The following is a 25,726-nucleotide window of genomic DNA, read 5'->3' on the forward strand; positions in this document are numbered from 1 at the left end:
CCAGGTTTGGGGGAGGAATAGGAGGAGCAAGGGTTGCAGAGTAACTCTCAGAGTTGGAAACTCTTGAAGGTAGCCAGGGAGTTGTACCATAGAAGGGATATGAAAAAGAGGATGGGAGTTCTGCCGGCTTCCGGCTCTCGTTCCGGAGTCTCTCTTCCATCTGGTGAACATCACTCCTAAACTTTTGGACCAGTTAAAGTCCCACATCAACTAAAGCATTGTCTTTGTCACTTAGGGAAAAGATGACTCTCATTGGGGAGGGTCAGAGAGAAGGAATCTTTAATAACTAACTCTTTCTTTCCACCACCGACTTTCCTGTCCCTCTTCCATGTCTGGTGATGTCTTGGCTTCCAAGGGACTCTTTAACAGTCCCCTGAACAGTGTGATGGAAAATCAGATCTGCCTGCTTCTGACCTGTTTGAAGCAGACATACACTCAGATGCGGGCCCATCTCTCCAGATCCCAAATCTAACCTGTGGGCAGGGATCAGGTCTATCTCCTCTGTTGTACTTCCCCCAGGCGCTCAGTCAAGTGCTCTGCGGAAAGTAAGTGCTCAAAAAATAGCATTGATTGGTTGAGACACTCCACCGAGTTCAATCCCCCTCCCCCTCCAGTACACACTGGTTGTCCTCAAAGCATGTACAAACACACACACACACACATACACACACCTCACACAAGCTTTGTCCTGCTGACAACCACACCACGTTGAGAGGGAGAGATACAGAGAAAGAGAGAGAAACCAAAAAAGAGCTTGAATTCCCATGCCTCATTCGTTTAAGTGAACATTTATTATTCTCAGCTGACAGTTACTTAACTGCAGATTTTAACAGCTCAACTTGTATAACCCTCCTGATTTCTTTTTTCTGTTCAGCAAAACAGAATTCATCCATTTAGAGATGACAGACGAAGTAAATCAATTGAAGAGAGAGAAGAGGAGTATCAGAGAGTAAGGGAGAGAATATTTGCACAAGATGTGAGTAGTTGTTTTAATTGCCTCTTTAGTGCTGTATCCTTATCAGCAGTCAGACAGCATATTTTCCCTCTGACACTAACACTGCAGTAAGATTTGCTCTGCCTAGCGGAAAAGATTAGAGGTAGGGGACAGTGATTGGATTGGAGGTTCCAGAGGAGTTGGTTTCTTAGATTTTGATTCCTAAGAAGAAGGAGTTGGATGTTGTATGGAGTTGGCATAATTCTGTTCATTCTAAGGATGCTAGGAAGGAAAGAGGGAGAGGCATTGTTTTTAAGGGGGCTCTCAAGGTGACAAATAGCTTCCCAACCTCTCCCTATTCAAATTGCAGTCTGATCATCCTTATTAATAATAATAATAATTGTGGCATTTGTTAAGTGCTTACTATGTGCCAGGCACTGTATTAAGCGCTGGGGTGGATACATTCATTCATTCAATCATCTTTATTGAGCGCTTACTGTGTGCAGATCACTGTACTAAGTGCTAGGGAAGTACAAATCGGCAACATATAGAGACGGTCCCTACCCAACTTGTAAATCGGGTTGGAAACAACCCATGTCCCACATGAGACTCACAGTCTTAATCCTCGTTTTACAAATGAGGGAACTGATGAACAGAGAAATGAAGTGACTTGCCTAAGGTGACACAGTAGACAAGTGGAAGAACAGAGATTAGAACCACACTTTTGACTCCACACTCCTTCCTGGCAATCAATAGAAAAGAAAGAACAGGAGCTAGCCAAAGATGACTAACTTCTGCTTTCCCAGGACATCTCTGGCCCTTTCAGGGTGTTAAGTCAGGGCAAGAAAATTAAAACATTAAGTTGTCATTAATGCTTAATTCAAATCTCGAGGGGGAAAAAAACACATCCTTTTCCACCTCCTCCTAGCAACCAGCAAAATAATTATCATTTAAATGTCAAGGTAAAAAGCACAGAGTACAGATAAGTAACTGTGAAAGCTATTCTGAGAATTGATTCCACGCCTTCCATTAAATAGGCATTGTTTCTTTGATCAGCTGGAGAAAGTGTCCGGAATCCTTTGAATCATTTCCCAGCTGTCCTGGGGGTCTCAACCTTCCATTCACTGGTAAAAAAAAATTTCATATTATTGATTTCAAATCTTCAATTGCTCCTTTTTGGTTCCCCTAAACCCAGTAAGAGACTGTATGGCTCCCTGCTTATGTAAAACCCATGTGGGAAGAATGATGTGCAAGTGATTTAGTCTAGAATCTGCAGACCGCTTTTATTTTTTCAAAGAGCTTTTCCTTAATTAGGGTATTTATCAAGTGCTTACTGTGTGCTGAATGCAGGAATAGATTCCCTGTTATGAGAATGGCCAGTATCCCTATCCCACTCTAGATTTACAATTAATCTTACCCCCTTTTACGGAAAGGGAAACTGAGGTCCAAGAAGGTTGACTAACTTGCTCAAACACTGCAAAAACTCAAACCAGGGTCTCCTGAGATATTTTCACTCCAATCACAGTGTTTAATTTCTTGTTTCTCTCTCCGACTGACTGATTGCGGTGACCTCTTCCCAGAGGGAGCTACCCTTTTACAGGGGAGAGAGAACAGCTAGTTAGTCCCTATTTTACAGATGGGGCGACTGAGGCACAGAGAAGTTCAGTGACTTGCCCAAGGTCACAGAGCAGGCAGATAGCAGAGCGAGGATTAGAACCCAGATCTCCCGTCTCCCAGTAGGCCAAACTGTTCCACTTCTGTGGGTGCCCTTACCTCTGGTCAGTCAATCCATCATATTTAGAGAGTGCTTACTGTGTGCAGAGCACTGTACTAAGCTCTAGGGAGAGTACATTATAACAGAGTTGGCAGATATGTTCCCTGCCCACAAGGAAGCTTATAATTATGAAATCACTGCACCAAAGGGGCATTCAGTATGATTGCATCCCTTCCCCTTTAATGTGTCTGTTTATTGTTATTTTGTACTCTCCCAAGTGCTTAGTACAGCACATGGTAAGCTGTCATTAAATATGATTGATTGATTGATTGAATGAATGAAAGGTTTCAAGCTTCCTAGGAGAATGTCCAGGGCAATTGGTGAGCTGTGAGGCAACTCCCCAGTCAGATTCCAATTCCTTGAGAGGACAAGGGCAGTAGACTAGAAGAGTTATCTGTAGGGTTTAAGTGAGTTGTTGCAAGCTGGCAGCTCTCTTTCTCTCTCTTCCTTTCTCTCACCAATATTTTTCCCTTCACACCATGCATGGCAGGAGATGTGACCAGATTGGATCACAGTTATACCCTTCATTACTCATCACAAAGACTATCTGTAGAAAGGCTAATTTAGTTCAATCAATCAGCCGTAAGTTATTTAGTGAGCACTTACTGAGGGCAGAGCACCGTATTAAGGGCTAGGGAGAGTATTCTCGCTCCCATTCCCTTCTGCATCACCCTGACTTGCTCCCTTTATTCATCTCTCCTCCCAGCCTCCCAGCACTTATCTGTAATTTATTTATTTATAGTGATGTCTGTCTCCCCCTTTAGATTGTAAGCTCTCTATGGGCAGGGAAAGTGTCTGTTATATTGTTCTATTGTACTCTCCCAAGCACTTGAAGAGTAGCAAGGGATGGGTGTTTTCTTTATTGTATAGGTGTAGAAACTGAAGTCCGGAATGATTGCCTTGGTTGCACATTCAGGGGCTTAGCTCGTGCTAGAATCTAGGTCCCCTGACCTCATGTACAGCAACCTTGACTTTGAAGGTTACGCATTGTTTCCAGAGCATTTTTTTTCAAAAGACAGACAAGCACTGAAGAAATTCAAGGGCCATTTGAATTTTCAAGACAGGTTTTGTTGATGATTGTCCGTTTGAGTCAAAATATGCAAATAGTTAGGGGCATCCTTCAGTGTATGTTTGGTTCTCAGAAGACCAGGGATTTCATTGGAAAATCAAAATCTGAATATTAAGTTAAGATATTTAGAGGACAACACTGAGGATGCATACCCTCCTCACATGGAAGCCACAAGGTGTTTAGTTCACCCTTTACTAGGTGCTAAGCACTGGGGTAGATACAATGCAATCAGATCGGAAACAATCCCTGTCCCACATGGGGCTCACAGACAAAGGGAGAGTTGAGGAAACTGAGGCACAGAAAAGTTTTATGGCTTGCCCAGTGTCATACAGTAGACAAGAGGCTCCATGGCCTAGTGGATAGAGCACAGGCCTGGAAATCAGAAGGACATGGGTTCTAATCCCAGCCTTGCCACTTTTGTCTGATCAGTGACCTTGGCCAAGTCATTTAATTTTTCTGTGCCTCAGTTCCCTCACCCGTAAAATAGGGAATAAGACGATGAGTCCCATGTGGGGTATGGACTGTGTCCAACCTGATTAGCTTAGTACAGTGCCTGGCACATAGTAAACACTTAACAAATACCATAAAAGTAAAAAAAAGAGGCTGAGCTGGGATTTGAACCCAGGTCTCCTGACTCCCAAGCGTTGCCCTTCCCACTAGGGCCACAGATTGTCCAGGGAGTGAAAGTAATGATTGATCCACGGGTCCCTGCTCGCTTACTGATTGAACTCGATCACCAGTTAGAACAGCTCTGCAAAATCCCGCAGCACTGCTCCTTTAGGAAGCCTTCCATTCATCCTCTGGAAAAGATGATCAAGTCAAAAGTGTCCCAGATCAGACTCGCCACTCTCATAGTTGATATACCTCAGTGACGGTAGGCTTCTTTCTTAATCAACGTGACAGCACTCCAGGGAGTTTAGATGGCAGCTTGTAGAGAGAGAAGAAGCTTCTCCTCTCCCCCACATGCCCTAGTTTAAATTCAGCATGAGCTACCTTTTCTTCAGCATTATCGAGCTATAATTGATTGCTATCTATTGTGCCCCTCGTTGAGAGAGAAATGAGAGGAATGAGAATCAAAATGCTAGGGAATGATTCTAGGGAAACTGGGGACAGCTTCATTTCCCCATGTTAAAGAAAATGGGGAACATCAAAAGAAGGCTGACATCCATCCCGATGTCTCATTCCTTCTCCACTCCCTTCCCAAGCGCCCCCGTCATCGTTGGTTTGAACGCCTCAGAGACCAAATTCTTTTTCCCTTGTTCTGAGTTTCAACGTCAGTCTCCATTACATTTATATTTGTGGCATTCGATACCACCAGATAACGCTTTCGGCTTCGGGGCTCTACAGGATTTCTACCACTTATAAGCAGGGCAGACTCCCTCCATGCCATTGGATATTCAGGGTGGTAGGAGTGGGAACCCAAAGAATCCCCAACCAGCTCTGGATTAAGATTTTCCCTGGCTCCCCCATATTTCAGCACTCTCCTCCCACCCCCCGCCCTGCCCTCCTGCCTCCCGTGAAGGTTCATGCTCTTTCTAAACCGGCGAAGCTCAGAAGGAAAGGTTCCAGTGTGCTTGGAAACGACTCGGCTTGTCTAACCCTAACTGGATTTTTCTTCCCTTTCTGCATTCCGCCAATGACATTGGTTCATGCCTTGAACGCCCCCTTGAGCTAAATGGGGAGAAGTAGTTTTAACGTCAGGCCAGGAATTAGAACCTTACATCACGTCCAGAACGTCTGATACGATGCCTTTTTTATTTTTCAGTCAGTTTGCTCCCAGGAAAGCCTTTTTGTGGAGAACAGGTAAAATCCAATTTCCTTTTTCTCTTAGAAGAAAAATGCAGTCGTGTATGTCTCTGTTTATCTATATATGCCCTCGTGTATCTGTTCATACGTGTATTTGTCACGGAGCATGCCTGCAATTAACTTGATTCCGGTGGCAAGCTTGAAAGATGCTTCTAACGCAAAGCCAGATGTTATAATGCTCCTTCGAGGAAGGTCTGCAATCCCAATGCCGAGCCTGAATCTGAGGAAAGGCTTTATATGCAGGGACCCAGGTAGTCAATTGGCGGGTACTTAGCGTTGCCTATTCCGACTTACTCCCAGGCTCCTCCTGCCTCTCCATGCCCTGGAGTTTAAATGAAAATGACTTGAACAGTAAGCACGGAGGTCATCGCAACCTCTCATTCGTCAGCAGCAACCCCTGGTTCTAAACTCTCCCCCGATCTCTCATCCCATCAATCACCGGAGAAGGGCCCACAAGATTTATTAAGAGCCCGACTACTTTATCTGTGCCGGAACTGCATTGGCCAGGCAGACGACGAATTCCCTCTCAGCAGAAAACCGGCTCATTATAGCAGCACTCCAGGGATCTGGGGATGTGTGGCTGAGGAGATGGGAAGAAAGATGTGTTCTTGTTAAAACGGGATATTTCTGCTGCTAGCCTTTAGGGGTTCTTATGATGGTTCCTGGAACTGTGCTCAGTGAAAGGGAGATCTTCCTGGATTGGGATTGCTGATTTGGAAGCATTTGGGAGCGGGGAAGGCAAAAAAACCCAGTATTGATGGAACCTGTGGCCCCTTGACTTTATCAGTATCATACCTTCCTGCTCATGAATGGTCCATCCTGGTATCTGTGTGTCCCACGTGTGTTCTAAGGCTGCACGCAGCTTGAGGAGTGTGTTCTGTTTGATGGTTCTCTAAGGGAAGATTAGAGCATTTTCCATTTGATCCGATAAACAAGAAAGCTCCTTGCTTTCTTCCTCTCCCCCCGTACAGTTAATGCTCCCTCAATCCGTCCCCGTCGGAGAAAAATTTGAGCTTCATTTGGGTGTTGGAGAAACGATGGCCCTACCTGGGTAAAATGCATGTTTTGCAAGGAGTTAAAGAATTGGATCCCAGGACTAAGTGAGCTGAACTAGAGCATTTAAATGTGCTGGAGTCATCTAATAAGCATTTTGTAGGCTTGTAATATTAAAAAAAAACACGTTCTTTCTATTTTCAGTAGGCTCTTGGATGACAATAGCATATGCAATGAAACCCATAAGAAAAGACAGCTATTTAGGTTGGTATGGATTACTTTTTATTTTTGCTTTCTTTTCCAGTAATGGGATTAATGTCATAGGGGATGAATATATTACAATTCAGTAGTGTTTTTATATGTTTCTGGAGAATAATGTTTTGCAGATCTTTTGATTCAGCGTACAGTCAGTTCCCCTAAAATTCAGGCTGGGTAGTCTAGCAAATCTCAATATTATGGAACTCATACACTCCACCCTCTGTAGTGTCCAAACCTGCATGTATGCATGCATGTGCATGGGAACATGCCGTTTGTCTCGACACTACAGTCCTGGGACCAAATTGATTTGCACTGTCCAGTGAAGATTTCCAACTACATTCTAGCCAAAGTGCATAGTAAAAACACTCGTTCTGGCAGAACTTAGGGTGTATTACAAAAAAGGTCATACTATATCCTGCACGCCTAGTGTAAATATACCTACTATCCACAGAGTGCCTGGTAAGTGACTCTAAAAAGCAAGGAAAAACCAGAAGAATCAGTTAGGCCATAATGATTAGAAAAGCAGAGAGGTATGTGTGTGAGTGTGTGTTTGTGTACATATGTGTGCAGACTTTGGAGAAAAGGATAACTGGGATGGGCTGGGGAATGAGTTAAGTGTGCTGTAAATAGGTGCTTAAGAAATGCTGCTGACTGAGAATTACAGTGGAAGGAGCATGGGCCTGGAAATCAGAGGACGTGGGGTCTAATCCCAGCTCCGCCACATGTGTGCTGTGTGACCTTTAGCAATTCACTTAACTTCTCTTTACCTCAGTTACCTCAACTCTAAAATGGAGATTAAGACTGAGAGCCCCATGTGGGACAACGACTATGTGTGGCCTGATTATCTTGTATCTAACCCAGCACATAGAACAGTGATCAGCCCATAATAACCACTTAACAAATACCACCAGTATTACTACAGAGCCCTCTGTTGCTACCAAGAGACTGCCACCAATCGCCCTGGTCTTGAAATGTCCTCCTTGAAGTATCTCGTAGAATGCCTTAGTTATTTCAGCCTACTCTCCTGTGCACCAGGACTGGAATATCACTCTCCTAATGACATTACAGCAGCCGTTTCTCTTTTGGGAGTGCAGAACTGAAAGTGAAGTGAAGCGTTACTTTGGAAAATCATCCATTTTCTTTCACTCCAGACCGTGCCGTGTAAATACTTTCAAAGCCACCTGGAGTGGAGGCATATGCACAAAATACTGTCAAACTGTTAATCTTAAAAGGGACCATTTATGCAAACACAAGTTCATGAAGGCGACCTCCAAGGGAAGATAATGCTACTGATGTTGAGATGCTCTCCATGTGATGGGGTAATAATAATAATAATTATGGTATTTAAGTGCTTACTATTTGCCAGGCGCTGTACTAAGCACAGGGGTGGATACAAGCAAACCGGGTTGGACACAGTCTCTTGTCCCACGTGGGGCTCACAGTCTCAATCCCCATTTTACAGATGCGGTAACTGAGGCACAGATACTTGCCAGAGGTCACACAGGAGACAAGTGGCAGAGTCGGGATTAGAACCCATCACCTTCTGACTCCCAGGCCCTTGCTTTAGCCACCATGTTGGGTATGGGTGTGGCGGAAAAAGCCATTGTGAAACCCCTCAGAACTCAGATTTTACCTTTAGATTACCACCACCAACAATCTGAGGAGTTGGTGTTAACTCCTCATTAAGCACCTACTGTGAGTACCAGATACTTAAACTCCATCATTTACCATTTAAAAAACAAAAATCCAAATCTCTTGTCCAGCTGCTGTCTCTTTTCGGGAAGCTTAACATTTCTCTTCTTTGGTTTAACTGGTGCAGTTCGAATCAAGTTGTTTGGCAACTGCACATTATGTCAAACAGGTGTGATCTTTAATCGGAGATCGGATATTCGTTCTGACATGCCAAGAATGAATGGTTTTGGAGTCTAACATGAAACCAGGCTTGAAGAGGGAACCAAGATTTAGTGTTCCAAATGTCGCCATTCTGAAGTGTGATTTACTTACTGAAACTTACACCAGGCCAAACCAGGCTTCTGAGGGACAGATGGACACACAGATGAAGGAAGGAGCAGGGGTGGAAAGTTGACTGAGTCTCCATCCAAAGCCCCAAGGACCAGAGCACTGGGAAAGCCAAACACCATTCAGCAAATAGCCCACCCTCAAACAAGGCAATGTGGCAGAAACTTTCATTCATTCATTCAATCAATCATATTTAATGAGCGCTTACTGTGTGCAGAGCACTATATTAAGCACTTGGGAGAGGACGATAGAACAATTAACGGATACATCCCCTGCTCAGAAGAGCTTACAGTCTAGATGAGGAGACAGATATTAGTAGAAATCAATATATGACAGATATGGACTTAAGTGCTGTGGGGCTGGGGTGGGGGAGATGAATAAAAGGAGCAAGTTAGAAAGAGGACTTAGTCAGGGAAGGCCTCTTAGAGGAGGTGTACCTTCAATGAGGCTTTGAAGGCTGGGAGAGTAAATGTCTGTCAGATTTAAGGAGGGAGGGTGTTCCAGGCCGGAGGCAGGATGTGGGCCAGCAGTGAAATAGATTAGATTAAGGTATAGTGAGAAGCTTCTGAGGGACTACTGCTGTGGACAGACACCAGGCTAACAGGGAACTGACACAAGGGGAATGTCTCTCTTTGAGCAAGAGGATATCGGGAGGAAAATTCGGAAATAAAGATCGGCCCTGTCTGTGGCAAAAATGTGGATCTAGCTTTACATGGAAATACCATCAAAGGGTCTGTTAGTCATGAGTCCGTTCTTTCAGCCACACATAATAATAGTAATAATAGTATTTGTTAAGCCTTACTAGGTGCCAAGCCCTGTTCTAAGCCCTGAGGTAGATACAAATGTAATCAGGTTGGACACAGTCCCTATCCCACCAACTCTTTTCCCCATTTTACAGATGTTACCTGAGACACAGAGAGGTGATTTGCCCAAGTCACACAGCAGACAGGTGGTGGAGCTAGAATTAGAACCCTGGTCCTTGGGACTTTCAGGCCCATGCTCTATCAACTAAGCAACACTGCTTCTCTGAATATGGAGGAGGGATTTTAGCTGCAGAGGGGTCATCTTCAGGAGTGTCCCTTTGCTTTTGCTGGTGATGAGGGATAGGTTTTGAGCAAGGAATGTGTCCATTTATTGTTACATTGTACTCTCCAAAATGCTTCATAGAGCATTCTGCACACAGTAAGCTGTCAATAAATACCATTGACTGACTGATTGACTAATGCTGCAAGAAGAAAACACCTAGGCATGGGGATATTGAATCAGCCCAGATGAGTTTAGAAGGCAGACTGTTTTGGCTCAGTCAATCAGTGGTGTTTATTTAACAGTTACTATGTGCAGAACACTGTACTAAGTGCTCGGGAGAGTACAATACAACAGAGTTGGAAGACACAATTCCTGCCTTTGAGGAGCTTACAACCTGATTGTTTTTTTGTTGGGGGAGGCGGGGGTTTCATGGTATTTGTTAAGTGCTTACTTTGTGCCAGGGACTGTACTAAACACTTGGGTAGACACAAGCTAATCAGGTTAGACCCAGTCCTTGTCCCATATGGGGCTCACAGTCTTAATTCCCATTTCCCAGATGAGGCAACTGAGGCCTAGAAAAGTGAAGTGGAGAAGCAGTGTTGCTCAGTGGAAAGAGCACAGGCTTTGCAGTCAGAGGTCAGGGGTTCAAATCCCAGCTCCGCCAGTTGTCAGCTGTGTGACTTTGGGCAAGTCACTTAGCTTCTCTGTACCTCAGTTACCTCATCTGTAAAATGGGGATTAAGACTGTGAGCCCCCCATGGGACAACCTGATCACCATGTAACCTCCCCAGTGCTTAGAACGGTGCTTTGTACATAGTAAGCACTTAATGAATGCCATCATTAAAGTGACTTGCCCAAGATCACAAAGCAGACAAGTGGCGAAGTCAAGATAAGAACCCAGGTCCCTCTGACACCCAGACCCCAGGCTCTATCCACTCAGCCACAGGGCTTCTCGAAACTTAGAGGGAGCTTACAATTCATTCCCACTGAATCGGCTTCTGTGCTCCCAGGCCACTGCAGTAATCTGATTGAAAGAATCATTGCTTCTTTAACGAAGGTTTCTCTGGAACTTTTTCTTTCAGCTGCTGCCTCCCATGTCTTCAAGAGGGGGCTTATTGGGTCAGATCCATCTTGTTGATGGGCAGAGGAAGAAAAACCTGGGAGATATCCTTTCAGCTAGCAAGAGGGCAGAGGGGTTCAGTACCATTTTCTGGGCAGTTGAAGTCATTTAGGCAATAACTTATCATGACAGGAGCCTAGGGTTTCCATCAATTACTATGTGGAATAATAATAATAATAATAATAACAACAATAATAATGGGCCTGGGAGTCAGAAGGTCCTGGGTTCTAATTCCAGCTCTGCCACTTGACCTCTGTATGACCATGGGCAAGTCACTTCACTTCCCTGTGCCTCAGTTCTCTCATCTGTAAAATAGGGATGACCATGAGCCCCAAGTGGGCCATGGACTGTGTCCAACCTGATTAGTTTGTATCTACCCTAGCATTTAGTACAGTGCCTGGCACATAGTAAGGGATTAACAAATACTATTAAAAAATTGTGTCTGTTACGCATTTACTTTGTTCTGAGCACTCCAGGATAGGGGACAGAGAGAACAGGTATTCATTTAATCATATTTACTGAGAGCTTACTGTGTGCACAGACCAGGAAACTGCAGCACAAAGAGGTTAAATGACTTGCCCAAGGTCACACAGCAGGCAAGTGGCAGAGGCAGGATTAGAACCAGGTCTTCTAACTCTTTCCACTAGACTGCTCTGCCGTTTCTCTCAAATGTTTCCAAATATAGTGAATTCCATTCCCCTGCTGAGTCTCAACTAGACTCAATAATGGACATCCCATCCAAAATACTTAAAGGATGGGCAGAGGGGATCAGCAAAAACTCCTTTACTTTACTCTGCAGATTCAGGCAGCTCAGATGGGCTCTCATTGGGATTTTCCTGATATCCAGAGGGCTGTTCTGGGTTTGTCTTGAGGTGAGGAATGCTGTAAAGGTGAGAGGCAGGTGTTTATCTCTTCTCTGAGGATATGAGAGGAGCAATCGGCAGTGTCCACCAAGTGAGAGGGCAGATAAATCCAGGATAGAAGATGGGCATCTCCCAGCTGCAGAATCCACCAATTACATCTCCCCTAGGTTGATGGACTACTTCTTTTTTCCTGGGAGTGGGAAGTGATTGGGTAGGAGGGAGGGGATTTTCTCCCTCAGCATTTGTCCAGAGGATTTCTTCCAATTTAGTTGCCTTTGAGTTGTTTCAGGTGACCCTACCTTCTCCTGGGACCCATCAAGTGCTTAGTAGAGTGCTTTGCCCACAGTAACCGGTCAATAAATACAATTGAATTAATAAACAATAGAGCAGAATAAGGACTAAATCATGGGCATCTAAGGGATGCATAGTCCCTCACTCTTGACCAGTTGCTAATTTTGCCGCCTCTCCCTAGAATGCACTAGCTAAAATACAAGCTTGATCATGAGGACATCTGTGGGCCTGACCTGACCTCCTGTACCCTACTCTGTTTAGGACCATACTCTCCCCATGGGCTCAGGAGTTTTCTCCTTCAGAAGTCCTCTTCCCCTCACACATTTCCTTTCCTAATCCAGGCCTCCAAGGTCCTTCTCCTGAATCATCCTGAAAAGGAAAGGGAAATGAAAAGGAAGATAGTTCAACGTTTGATTTTGGGTACCTGTGCTGTGCCCTCCCCAGTGCCCCAAATCACCCCCACATGTTAATAAGGAAGACTTCAAGTCAACCCACGTTCTTCTGAAATCCGGCCTACTCTCCTCTCCACCCACTTCTTACCACCCCCACTTGAATTTTCTTCTTCTGCAAAGATGTGCCAACCTTTCAAGGTCTCTTAGTGATAAGTTGTTTGCGCTGATAGAAAAAAAAATTCACCTCTGCTTTTCATTCAGGGGAAACTTTTGAAAATGGGATTGAAATGAGTTTTTGACAGGTGGGAAACTGATGAAAATGTAAATTTCATTCTCTTTTGATAGCACATGTGGTTTTTATATAGACCTTAAGATCCTGGGTTTTGGCCAGGAAGCTCGGTGATCTCCATTTATGTAATTTGTTTGTTTGGATTTGAAGCCAGTGGGTATTTTGTAGCCCACAGATCATTTCAGTTTCTTCTGATTTCCTTAAAACATTTCATCTGAGATGCACAATCTCTCCATCATTGATGATAATGATGATAATAATAATAATAGTATTTGTTAAGTGCTTACAATGTGTCAAGCACTGTTCTAAGACCTGGGTATTCATTCATTCATTCAATTGTATTTATTGAGCATTTACGATGTGTGGAGCACTGTTCTAAGCATTTGGGAGAGTACAATATTGACTCTTCCCTGCCCACAACTAGTTTACAGCCTATTTGGGTAGGAGCCAGTTAATCCATTCAGACACAGTCCCTGTCCCACATGGGGCTTACAGTCTACGTAGGAGGGGGAACAGGTATTGAATCCCCATGTTACAGATGAGGAACTGAGGCATAGAAAATTTAAGTGGTTTGCCAAGGTCACCCCGCAGTCAAGGGGAAGAGCAGAGATTAGAACTCAGTTGCTGTAATACTTAGGCCCATGCTCTTTCCACTAGGTCATGCTGCTCAGTGAGAAGCAGCGTGGCTCAGTGGAAAGAGCACAGGCTTTGGAGTCAGTGGTCATCCCGGCTCTGCCAACTGTCAGCTGTGTGACTTTGGGCAAGTCACTTAAATTCTCTGTGCCTCAGTTACTTCTTCTGTAAAATGGGGATTGATTGTGAGCTCCCCGTGGGACAACCTGATAATCTTGTAACCTCCCTAGCACTTAGAACAGTGCTTTGCACAAGGTAAGCACTTAATAAATGCCATCATTATGATTATTATTATTCCCTGTTGGATGTTTTGAAAATCAGAATGCTTTAAGGTGGAGGGGGTGAAGTCATCCTACTGTCAGGTACAGAAGGTTCAGGTCCTTTTACTTAATGAAAACATCATCTTCTCTTCCAGATACTAATTCTCCCATGCTCCACCTCTTGCCCTTAAACTCCATCAGACATCAGGCCTGTGTGAGGCTATACAATATCTGGCCTAAGCCCCACCTGCCACTCAATTTGCTCGGCTCTCCATGATTTAACTAGAAGGTGAGGGGCTGATTTTGCAGGTCAATGCCCTGCTCCTTGCTGGAGATTGAAAGCTCAAGACCCAAGTTAGTCTTGGATACATGGAAACTGAGTGGGCTTCTTACAAGGGGACCGATCCGAGTTTCCTCCTAAAGATGGGGTTGTTGGACTTTCACAGGAAGTAAAAGAAGAGACTGGTGATTGGATTTGATAGGATCCATTGCTTCTCCCTCGCCTGCAAGGATATTAACTTGGCCACCTAAAAGGCTAATCTGACTGTTTCTAGTGGCTGAGATGGACCAGCTGATTTTATACCATCCCTGATACAATCATAAAAATTGTTGCATTTGTTAAGCACTTACTCTGTGCCAAGCAGTGTACTAAAACTGGGGTAGGGGCAAGATAATCAGGTTGGAAATAGCCCCTGCCTCACACAGGGCTCACAGTCTAAGTGGGAAGGATGAATAGGTATTGAGAACCTATTCTAGAGATAAGGAAACCAAGGCTCATAGAAGTTAAATGATTTGGCCCAGGTCACACAGAAGGCAAGCACCATGGAGAGGCATCATGGCCTAGCAGGTAGAGCATGGGCCTGGGAGTAAGAAGAATCTGAGTTCTGAATCTGTCTCTGCCACTCGTCTACTGTGTGACCTTGGTCAAATCACTTCTCTTCTTGGCCTTAGCTTCCTCAACTGTAAAATGGGAAATACTTGTTCACCTTCCTACTTAGACTGTGAGCCCCATGCAGCACAGGGACTCTCTGTCAGACTTAATTAACTTATACCTACCCCAGCGCCTAGAACCATGTCTGACACTTGATAAGTGCTTAACAAATACAATAAAAAAAGGAATAGTGGCAGAGCAGAGATTATAACCCTAGTCACCTAACTTCCAGATCCTTGCACAGGCTGTGTAGAACAGGAACTTGGGAAAAGCAAACCAGTGTTGATAGAGGATCGAGCATGGGCCTTCTAAACTGTAAGCTCGTCCTCTAGACTGTAAACTCTTTATGGTCAGGGAATGTGTCTATTTATTATTATATTGTACTCTCCCAAATGCTTAGTAAAGTGCCCTGCACACAGTAATTGCTCAATAAATATGACTGACTGACTGGAAGTCAGAAAGACCTGAGTTCTAATGCCACCTCCACCATTTGTCTGCTGCGTGTCCCTTCACTTCTCTGTACCTCAGTTACCTCATCTGTAAAACAGGGATTAATACCTTGAACCCCATGGGGAACAGGGACTGTAGTCGACCCAATTTGCTCGTATGTACCCCGGCCGGCACATAGTAAGCTCTTAAAAATACCACAGTCACTGTTAAAATTTAAAGAGAGGAGCTTCCCTCCATCTTGCATCCCTGTGGGTATTGACGATGTCTAACATGCATCTCTTGGTGGTGGTGCTCTAGGGGTAATCGAGATGGATCAGGAAAGACTTCCGGCAGCCGGCACAGCAGCACGGAGAATGAGTGGAAGTGGTCGGATCACCAAAGGCCATGGAGCAGCACGGACTCCGATAGCTCCAGTCGCAACCTGAAGCCGGCCATAACCAAGACGGCCAGCGTTGGCGGGATCACTGTGCTAATGAGGGGAGACAGCTCTTCCAGTAATAGGAGCAGTGGAAAACTCTCCAAAACAGGTAGCCGTTTTTTTCTGGCATGTGTTATGTGCTTACTAGGTGTCCAGTGCTGTTCAAAGCGCTGGGGTAGATACATGTTAATTAGGTTGGACCCACTCCCATACTCTTTCTCCTAAACCTCATCGCATCCCAATATTTTAGTAGGGGCCTCTTGCTTCCATGAGTTTCGTTTGTCGCGGGCGGGGAACGTATCTTGCGACCCTGTCTCACTATGGGGCTCACAGTCTACAGTCTAAAGACACAATAAATATGGCACCTCTAGGAAAGCCCCTCTCCTGCCTCTCCCAGAATTCCCCCAACTTTGAGTCCCATATTCCAATTTACTTCACATTCCAGGGCCACAGTAACGGTGCTTTGTCTGGCTTCGCTGTAGGTGTTTTTTGCTGTCTTTCCTCTAGAAAGTTAAGCTGTTGAACCTTTCAGTAGATGTCACATCTCCTCAAAGAGGACTTCCCTAATTAAGCATTTTTTTTATCTGGCTCCTTTTCCCTTCTACCTCCTCTACGCACATGTATCTGATCTTTGGGCATTTGATATTCACCCCACCCTCAACCCCAAAATACTTCTGTACATACCTTCAAATTACATATTATAAATTGTTAAGCACTCAATCTGTGCCAAGCACTGTACTAACCACTGGGTTAGGGCAAGATCATTAGGTTGGAAATAGTCTCTGTCTCACTCAGAGCTCCCCCTCTAGACTGTAAGCTCATTGTGGGCAGGGAACGTGTCTGCCAAATTTGTTTATTATACTCTCCTAAGCACTTAGTGCAGTGCTCTGTGCATAGTATGCACTCAATAAATGCCATCAATTGATTATTTATGGTTTTCTGGAGGAGGTTGAGGGATTGAGGCAGAATTCTCATTGCATGTATGCTAATATGTACAGAAGTGCTTTTCAGATAGGGCACAAGCCTGGGTTCTGATCATGGCTCCGCCACTTGTCTGCTGTGTGACCTTGGACAAGACACTTAACTTCCGTGTGCCTCATTCACCTCGTCTGTAAAGTGGAAATTAAGACTTTTAATCCCTTATTGTACAGGGACTTGTGTCCAACCTGATTTGCTTGTATCCATCCCAGGGTCTGGTACATAGTAAGTGCTTAATAAATACCATATTATTATCATTATCATTATTATTATTTTCATTATTACACTCACAGCATATCAAATGTTTCCTTGATCCAGGCTTCTAAAATACACCACTTTTTCTTTACCACAGAAGGATGAAGGCAATCTGTTTGCTTTATGTTGGTTCTCTTTTATGTCAAGAAATGGTTTCTTGTTGAAGTTGGCTTTGCCCATATAGATGTTACTTTAATTTTCCATTTTCCATTTTAGACCTACCAGCTTTACCCCTTATTTCCTCAGACTGGCCACCAGTCTTCTAGGGTAGGGGCCAACTATGTGACGTCCTAAAAAAAAAAAAAAAAAAAAAAAAAATATATATATATATATATATATATATAAAGGAAAAATTTGAAAGGCATAAACTCATAAGTGTACCACTGTACTAAGTGGTGTGGTGGATACCATAGGAGCTATGTTTAAAGCAGAAGAGACTTTGCATCTCTTGGTGTTATTGGTGATTGCCTCTCAGACCGAATCTCACCTTGATTAATCAATCAATCGGTTGTATTAATTGAGCACTTACTGCATGTAGAGCAATGTACTGTGCACTTGGAAAAGTACAATATAACACAGCTGGTAGACACATTCCCTGCCCACAACGATCTTACAGTCTAGGGGGAAGTTTATAATAATAATGATGGTATTTGTTAAGTGCTTACTATGTGCCAAGCAAATTTATCTAAACTGTGGCCGGATTTGAGCTGGGGTTCAGTGTGGAACTTTCATTTATTCATTTGATCATATTTATTGAGCACTTACTGTATGCGGAGAACTGTACTAAGCGCTTGGGAGAGTACAGTACAACAATAAACAGACACATTCCCTGCCCACAACAAGCTTCCAGTCTGGAAGAACAGAGTCCAAAAACATAATCTCAGAGATTTCTAAGGTCTCTAAAAAGCAAATTCACCCCCAAAGGGAATCAGATAATCGCATTCTGCCATTTGAAAACTTCATTCCATCTCAGAGGTAACAGAAGAGGAGAGTTTTCATTCCTCAAACCCCCACCCCCAGCCTAAGCCTAACAAGTGATCACGGTGGAAATTGGCATCCGATTTCTCTCCCGATGTAAATTCGGTCCCACAGAGTAAGAATCCACATGGCCTGGTGGAAAGAGCTTAGTCCTGGGAGTCAGGAGATAATAACTGGGGTAAGTATGACTGACTGACTCTGTATAATAAGCACTCTATAAATACTATGCATTGTTGGATTGATAGGTGAAGCCAAGGTATTAGAGGGTGGAGAATGTAAACCCGTGGAAACTGAGAGATCTTAAATCGTTTCTTTTTTGTTTTGTTTTTTAATCTCCTTAAATTCAGAAACTAAGCAACTTAAATGGCACACTTAAAAAACAGAGAGAAAATGAGCTCTTCTGAATTTTAAATTGATCAATTTCGTAGGGGCACCGACTCCCCCAATCCCTTTCAAAACAGCACTCTTCTGAAACCGTTAAAGCACTTCAGGAATGCTAGAATGCCACATTCTCTTTGAAGACTGATTCAAAAATTTCTTTTTCCTTTCTTAATCTAGGTGTTTCAGTTTGAGGGTTTCCAGGAAGGGATGATAAATGGATTTAAAAGAGAGAGGTGTCAAAATTCAAAACATACTTGCATTTCTCTTAGTGGTTGAGAGAGCAGAGTGGTCAGGTCTGATAGGGTCAGGGAATCAAAATATAGAAAAATAGGTGAAGTTCATTCAGTCATATATATTGAGCGGTTACTGTGTGCAAAAAGCTGTACTAAGCACTTGGGAGAGTACAATATAACAATAAACAGACACATTCCCTGCCCTCAACAAGCTTACAGTTCAGAGGGGCAGACAGACATTAATATAAATTACATTGCCGACAGATAGACCTCAGTGAAAATGGCCTTGAGTGTCAAGTTTAAAGACCTTGCCCTGCCTCCCCAATTAATCACAACAACGGTATTCATTAAGCCTTTACTATGTGCCAAACATTGAACTTAATGCTGGGCTAAACAAACAGGATCAGGTCAGATTCAGTCCCTGTCCACAGTGTAAGTAGGAGGGAGAGCAAGGATTGAATCTCCATTTAACAGATGAGGTAACTGAGGCACAGAGAAGTGAAGTGACTTGCCCAAATTCACTCAGCATGAAAGTGGCAGAGCCAGGATTAGAACCCAGGTCCTCAGACACCCAGACCCATACTCTTTCCATAAGGCTATGCTGCTTCTTCAATCAATCAATCATATTTATTGAGCTCTTACTGTGTGCAGAGCACTGTACTTAGTGTTTGGGAGAGTACAACACAACAATATAACAGACGTATTTTCTGCACACAAAGAACTTTGAGAGTGTGTTTAGTAATTTGATCTTTTCCTTAGCTAGAGTCCTGGACACCATCCTCAAGTTTTCCTCTGGACTAGATCTTCTATTTTCTTTTTCTACACCAACAACGGTGGACCAAGAATTATAGGAATTTTTTCCCACTAATTCTCCTTGGCCTGTTTCTGCACAGGCAGACTGTATTAATTGCTTTGCACAAGGAGATATTGGTGATGAATGATGCAACTTAAGCTCTTTCCAGTTTTCAAACTTTCGAGCCTTACTTTTCTTGCAGTGGAGAATAAAAGGGAGCCTTTTGTGCATAGCTGAAAACACTCTTGGAATGGAAACATACCTAACATTCATTGTCAATCGTGTTTTTGAGCATTTTCTGTGAGCAGAGCACTGTACTAAGCACTTTGGAGAGTACAATACAACAATAAACAGACATTCCCTGCCTACAGTGAGCTGACATAATAATAATAATAGCATTTATTAAGTGCTTACTATGTGCAAAGCACTGTTCTAAGCACTGGGGAGGTTACAAGGTGATCAAGTTGTCCCACGGGGGGGCTCACAGTCTTAATCCACCTTTTACAGCTAAGGTGACTGAGGCACAAAGAAGTTAAGTGACTTGCCCAAAGTCACAAAGCTGGCAATTGGCAGAGCTGGGATTTGAACCCATGACCTCTGACTCCAATGCCCGTGCTCTTTCTACTGAGCCATGCTGCTTCTCATCTGAAGCCACCCCAGAGCAGCATCATGAAGACATCAATATTCTATCCAAAATAATACAGACCCATTGATCACTGGGCACTTGGTATTCACCCCACTCTCAGCCCCTCAGCACTTATGTTTGTAGCTGTAATTTATTTATTTATACTGATGTCTGTCCCTTCTTCTAGACTGTAAATTCACTGAAGACAGGGAACATGTCTACTGACTCTGTTGTACTGTCCCAGTCCCTTAATTCAGTGCTCTGTACCCTGGAAGTGCTTAGTCAATACTATTATTAATAATATTAACAATAATAATACTGATAGTAATAGTATTTGTTAAGTGCGTAGTATGTGTCAAGCACTTTATTAAGGATTGAGGTAGATACAAGATAATCAGGTCCCACGTAGGGGTCAAAGACTAAGTAGGAGGGAGAACAGGTTTTGAATTCTCACTTTTGTAGATGAGGGAACTGAGGCACAGAGAAATTAAATGATTTGCTCAAGGCCACACAGCAGACTAGGGGCAGAGTCAGGATTAGAACCCAGGTCCTCTTACTCCCAGGCCCCTACTTTTTCCACTAGGCTGGCGGAAATACCATTGATTGATTAATTATTGATAAATTAACTCCAGAATTGCAGTGGGAAGGGATTTGCCTGGAGATCAGGCCTTTGGTCACCAGGGGTGATTTTGGTTAATTTCTCTCCATCCCTGTCACGTCCTACTGAAATTCAGACTGAGATTGCACAATACCACATACATGTTACCTGGTCCGATTTCAATGCACACTTTTGCTTTCCCCTCCCCTGTAATAATGTTGTATTCTTGTCATTTGGTTAAAAAAAAAACCCACTTTAAAAGAACTTGTTTTTCTCTTGCAAATGACGCTAGCTGTTGCTTTTATATTATGGACTTTAATGGGTATGGAAAATACATTATTAAAGGTATAAATCAATATTTGGGGTTAATAACTTAGCAAACCTCTTGAGCTGCCTTCTTAGAACTCATGTTTATCATGCAAATCTCCAATTAACCTGCACTTTTCTAACACGGGCTGCTTTCTGAGGCAGGAGGTTTGATTTTTAATGAGACAGGTGAGTTGGACAATGGATCCTAAAAGCAGTTATGCATCAGCAGGGCAGCTGTCCAAGAGCTCCCCTGAGGAGGGATAGTCTGGATAGTGCCAGGAGTAAGCACGGGCATAGTGGCCTAGTGGAAATTTCACGGGCCTGGGAGTTAGAAAGACCTGGGTTCTAATCCTGTCTCCGGCACATGTCTGCAGTGTGACTTTGGGCAAGTCACGTCATATCTCTGGGCAGAATTATCTCGTCTATAAAATGGGGATTTAAATTGGGAACCCCAAGTGGGACAGGGACTGGGTCCAACCTGATTTGCTTGTATCCACCCCAGTGCCTGGCACACAGTTAGAGCCTCACCTCCTCCAGGAGGCCTTCCTAGACTAATCCCCCCTTTTCCTCTGCTCCTCCTCCCCTCCCCATTGCCCCTACACCCTCCCTCTGCTCTACCCCCTTCTCCTCCCCACAGCACTTGTGTATAGTTTTATATATTTATTACTCTATTTTATTAATGATGTGTATATATCTATAATTCTATTTATCTATTTTGATGTTACTGATGTTACTGTTTTGTTGTCCGCCTCCCCCTTCTAGACTGTGAGGCTGTTGTTGGGTAGGGATTGTCTCTATCTGTTGCTGAATTGTACTTACCAAGTGCTTAGTACAGTGCTCTGCACACAGTAAGCACTCAATAAATATAACTGAATGAATGAAATACCACAGTTATTATTATTATCCCCAATAGAGAGGACTGCTCTTTTTCATTTCCTTTTTTAATGGTCTTTGTTGAACGCTTACCATGTGCCATTCATTCAATCATATTTATTGAGCACTTACTGTGGGCAAAACACTGTACTAAGCACTTGGGAGTGTACAATATAACAACAAACAGACACATTCCTGCCCACGAGGAGCCCAAGGTCTAGAGTGCTAAGCACTGGGGTAGATACAAGTAACTTCCCTGTGCCTTAGTTACCTCATCTGTAAAATGGGGATTAAGATTGTGAGCCCCACGTGGGACAACCTGATCACCCTGTAACCCCCCAGCACTTAGAACAGTGCTTTGCACATAGTAAGCGCTTAACAAACACCATCATCATTATTATTATTATTGTTATTATTATTACTCAGGTTGGACACAGCCCATGTCCTGCAAGAGGCTCACAGTCTTAATCCCTTATTGCACAGATGAGGTAACTGAGGCACAGAGAAATGAAGTGACTTGCCCAAGGTCACAGAGCAGACAAATGGCAGAGTCAGGATTAGAACTCCCAGATCCTTGCTCTATCCGCATGCTGCTTCTCTTCCCCTTCCTATTTGTCTAACATTTGGCTCTCAGGGAACCTGTAAATTCCCTATTTTCGGTCAGGTCCCAGAAAGGTGAAACTGCTACCAACCAGTCAGTGGTATTTATTGAGCGCTTGCTGGGTGTTGCATACTGTACTAAGCACTTGGGAAAGCACAGTATAATAGAGGTTGCAGATACAAACCCTGACCTCAAGGACCTTACAGTTACCTCCAGAAATCACACGTGTGTGGCAGCAGACGTTAGTAGAAATTCCCAACATGTTGGAAATGCCTCAGTTCCACAAAGACTCTTTCTGTGAGGGGAGGGATCATGTCTACCATTCATTCAATCATTCAATCCCATTTATTGAGCGCTTACTATGTGCAGAGCATTGCCCTAAGTGGTTGGAAAGTGCAGTTCAGCAAGAGACAATCCCTTCCCACAGTGGAATTACAGTCTAGATGGGGGTAGACAGACATGAAAACGAGTAAACAGGCATCAATAGCATCGATATAAATAAATGGAATTATAGATATATACACATCAAAACAAGTAAACAATCTTATTAAGGCGTTGTCCCACGTCTGGAGGAGCAGCATGGTGTAGTGGATAGAGCATGGGCCACGAGTTCTAATCCTGGCTCCACCACTTGTCTACTGTGTGTTCTTGGGCAAACCACTTCATTTCTCTGTGCCTCAGTTACCTCAACTCTAAAACAGGGATGATGACTGTGACCCCAGTGAGGGCAGGGACTAGTCCAACCCAATTAGCTTGGATCAACCTCAGCACTTACTACAGTGCCTGGCACCGAGTAAGCTCTTAACAAATGCCACAATTATTATCATTATTAATATTACCAACTCTACTGTATTCTCCCAGACATTTAGGACACTGCTCTTCCCCCCTAAACTATAGGTTCATTAAGGGAATGGAACATAATTCTAAGCCTCCTTTCCTTTTTTCCCAATACCGTCTGTGTCACCCTGACTTTCTCCTTTTATTCATCCCTATGCCAGCCCCGTAGGACTTATGTACATACCTGTAATTTATTTATATTAATGTCCATCTCCCCCTCTAGACAATAAGCTCACTGTGGGCAGCGAATGTGTCCATTTATCGTTATATTGTGCTCTCCCAAGTGCTTAGTACAGTGTTCTGCACACAGTAAGTGCTAAATAAATATGATTGAATGAATGAATAATGCTGTTATAGTCCTCTCTCAAATGCTTAGTTCAGTGCTCCACACAGAATGAACGCTCAGTAAATCCCATTAATTGATTGATTGATCGACTGCTGTCTCCACACAGTAAGTGCTCAATAAATACCATTGATAGATTGATTAGAATTTTCTCATCCAGTACAAAGTGTTCATAAACCCTTAAAGCCAGAACCCTCTGTTGAACAAGGCCCCTTGTTTTCTATTTCCCATTTAGGTAGGAAGGATTCCGTTTACCCTTCCATCGTCTACGTTTTTCCTTTCCCCTCCAGTTCCCTCTCTCTATGCCTTCAATGATACAATAAACTGTGATCTCAGAGTAGGGGAATCCGTGATGGGAGAATTGAGCCTTCATTTTAACAGAGGAACCCTGTAATCAGCAGCTTCAAGTGTGCCTGATTTCTCATTGCCAGTGTGAATGGGAATATGATCATGACAATAATTACACTGTAATTCAATCATTACAGTGGATTGCAATAATTCCATTATTTCTATTACTGTTATCATCATCATGACTCATTTGTTTCCTTCTGAATAAAGTAGTGTGAGCCCTGCACTCTCTATATATTGAGAGAGTCCTATTTCTAGAAATGGGGACAGGGTACCCAGGAGGGCGACAGACATGAATGTATGTTCCTACAGGGACAACCCTCAAGGCTTAGAACAATGCTGGCACATTCGTTCTATCATATTTATTGAGCACTTACTGTGTGCAGAGCACTGTATAGTAAGCACTTAACAAATACCATCATCATCATCATTAAGGAAGATATGTTGCCCCACGGGAAGCAGCATGACCTGATGGAAAGAGCACAGGGCTGAGAGTCAGCGGGGAACCTGTCTAATAATAATAATTGTTATTATGGTACTTGTTATGCACTTACTCTGTGCCAAGCACTGTTCCAAGCACTGGGGTAAATACGAATCAATCAGGCTGGACACAGTCCCTGTCCCACATGGGACTCACACTCTTATCCCCATTTTACAGATGAGGTTACTGAGGCACAGAATAGTTAAGGGTCTGTTGTATTCTCCCAAGTTCTTAGTGCAGTGCTCTGCACACAGTAAGCACTCAATAAATACAGTGGGCTGACCGACTGACTGAGTCAGGGGTGCTGGGTTTTTTGGATTTTTTGGTTTTGGGTTTTTTTGGTATTTGTTAAACACTTATTCTGTACCAGGCACTGCTGTAAGCACTGGAGTAGATACAAGATAATCAGGGTGAACACAGTCCGTGTCCCACATGGGGCTCACAGTCTTAATCCCCATTTTAAAAGTGAGGTACTGAGGCACAGGGGAGTGAAGTGATTCGCCCAAGGTCCCACAGTAGACAAGTGGCAGAGTCGGGATTAGAATCCAGGTCCTACTGACTCCCAGGCACGAGCTCTATCTACTAGGCCATGCTGGTTCTAATCCTAGATCTGTTGCATGGCTGCTTGTGTGAACTTGGGCAAGGCACATAGTTTATCTCTGCCTCAGTTTAACTCATCTATAAAATGGGAATTAAGACTGTGAGCCCCATGTGGGACATGGATTGTGTCCAACCTGACTAGCTTGTATAATAATAATAATAATGGTATTTGTTAAGCGCTTAATATGTGCAAGCACTGGGGTAGATACAGGGGTAATTAGGTTGTCCCATGTAGGGCTCACACTATTAATCCCCATTTTACAGATGAGTTAACAGAGGAAACAGGGAAGTAAAGTGACTTGCCCAAGGTCACACCTAGCAAACAAGTGGCGGAGCTGGGATTAGAACCCAGGACCTCTGACTCCCAAGCCCGTGCTCTTGACACTAAGCCACGCTGCTTCTCACTTAATATGGTCTCTGGCACATAGTGTAGTGCTTAAAAAATACCATTAATAAAACCAAAAAACACTTGGCTGACATTGCTATTATGACTGTTGTCGCTGATAATAACTTAACTCTTGGGTTGGGGGTATGAGTACTCTCCCAAGCCCTTAGTACAGTGTTCTTCACACACTAAGCGTTCAATAAATACTAGTGAATTGAACTGAACAAATGAATGTCCAGAGAGGCTTTTGTTTCTTTTGCCATCTCCCAGGGTTTGATCTTGCATGTCATCCCTCTTCTCTAGCTGCCCAGTGGGGTCGGCTGACAATCGGTCAATCAATCAGTGATATTTATTGAGCACTTACTGAGCACAGAGCATCATATTAAACACGTGGGAGAGTACAATAGAACAGAGTTGGTAGACAGATTCCCCACCCAGCACGAGCTTACCGTCAAGCAGTGTGGCTTAGTGGATAGAGCACGGGCCTGAGAGCCAGAAGGACCTGGGTTCTAATCCCGGCTCCACCACGTGCCTGCTCTGTGACCTTGCCCAAGGTCAATCCACTTCTCTGTGCCTCACTTG

The 25,726-nt window shown here is 43.6% G+C and overlaps 1 protein-coding gene across 14 annotated transcripts in view; it reads left to right on the forward strand.

Annotated features, from left to right (window-relative positions):
- The window catches only part of ARPP21 (cAMP regulated phosphoprotein 21), a 177,744-nt gene that overhangs the window by 86,181 nt on the left and 65,837 nt on the right, over nucleotides 1-25,726 (forward strand). For 8 of the 14 annotated variants that reach the window (XM_038760093.1, XM_038760085.1, XM_038760098.1 and 5 more), the window contains 4 exons: nucleotides 875-976; nucleotides 5,543-5,580; nucleotides 6,781-6,840; nucleotides 15,406-15,635. In XM_038760093.1, the coding sequence (XP_038616021.1) occupies nucleotides 875-976; nucleotides 5,543-5,580; nucleotides 6,781-6,840; nucleotides 15,406-15,635 (430 nt within the window). The remainder of the gene's footprint in view (nucleotides 1-874; nucleotides 977-5,542; nucleotides 5,581-6,780; nucleotides 6,841-15,405; nucleotides 15,636-25,726) is intronic. The other 6 variants (XM_038760104.1, XM_038760106.1, XM_038760111.1 and 3 more) reach the window with 6 other exon arrangements.

The sequence above is a fragment of the Tachyglossus aculeatus genome, chromosome 2 (assembly GCF_015852505.1).
Source record: "Tachyglossus aculeatus isolate mTacAcu1 chromosome 2, mTacAcu1.pri, whole genome shotgun sequence".
Classification (NCBI taxonomy): Eukaryota; Metazoa; Chordata; class Mammalia; order Monotremata; family Tachyglossidae; genus Tachyglossus; species Tachyglossus aculeatus.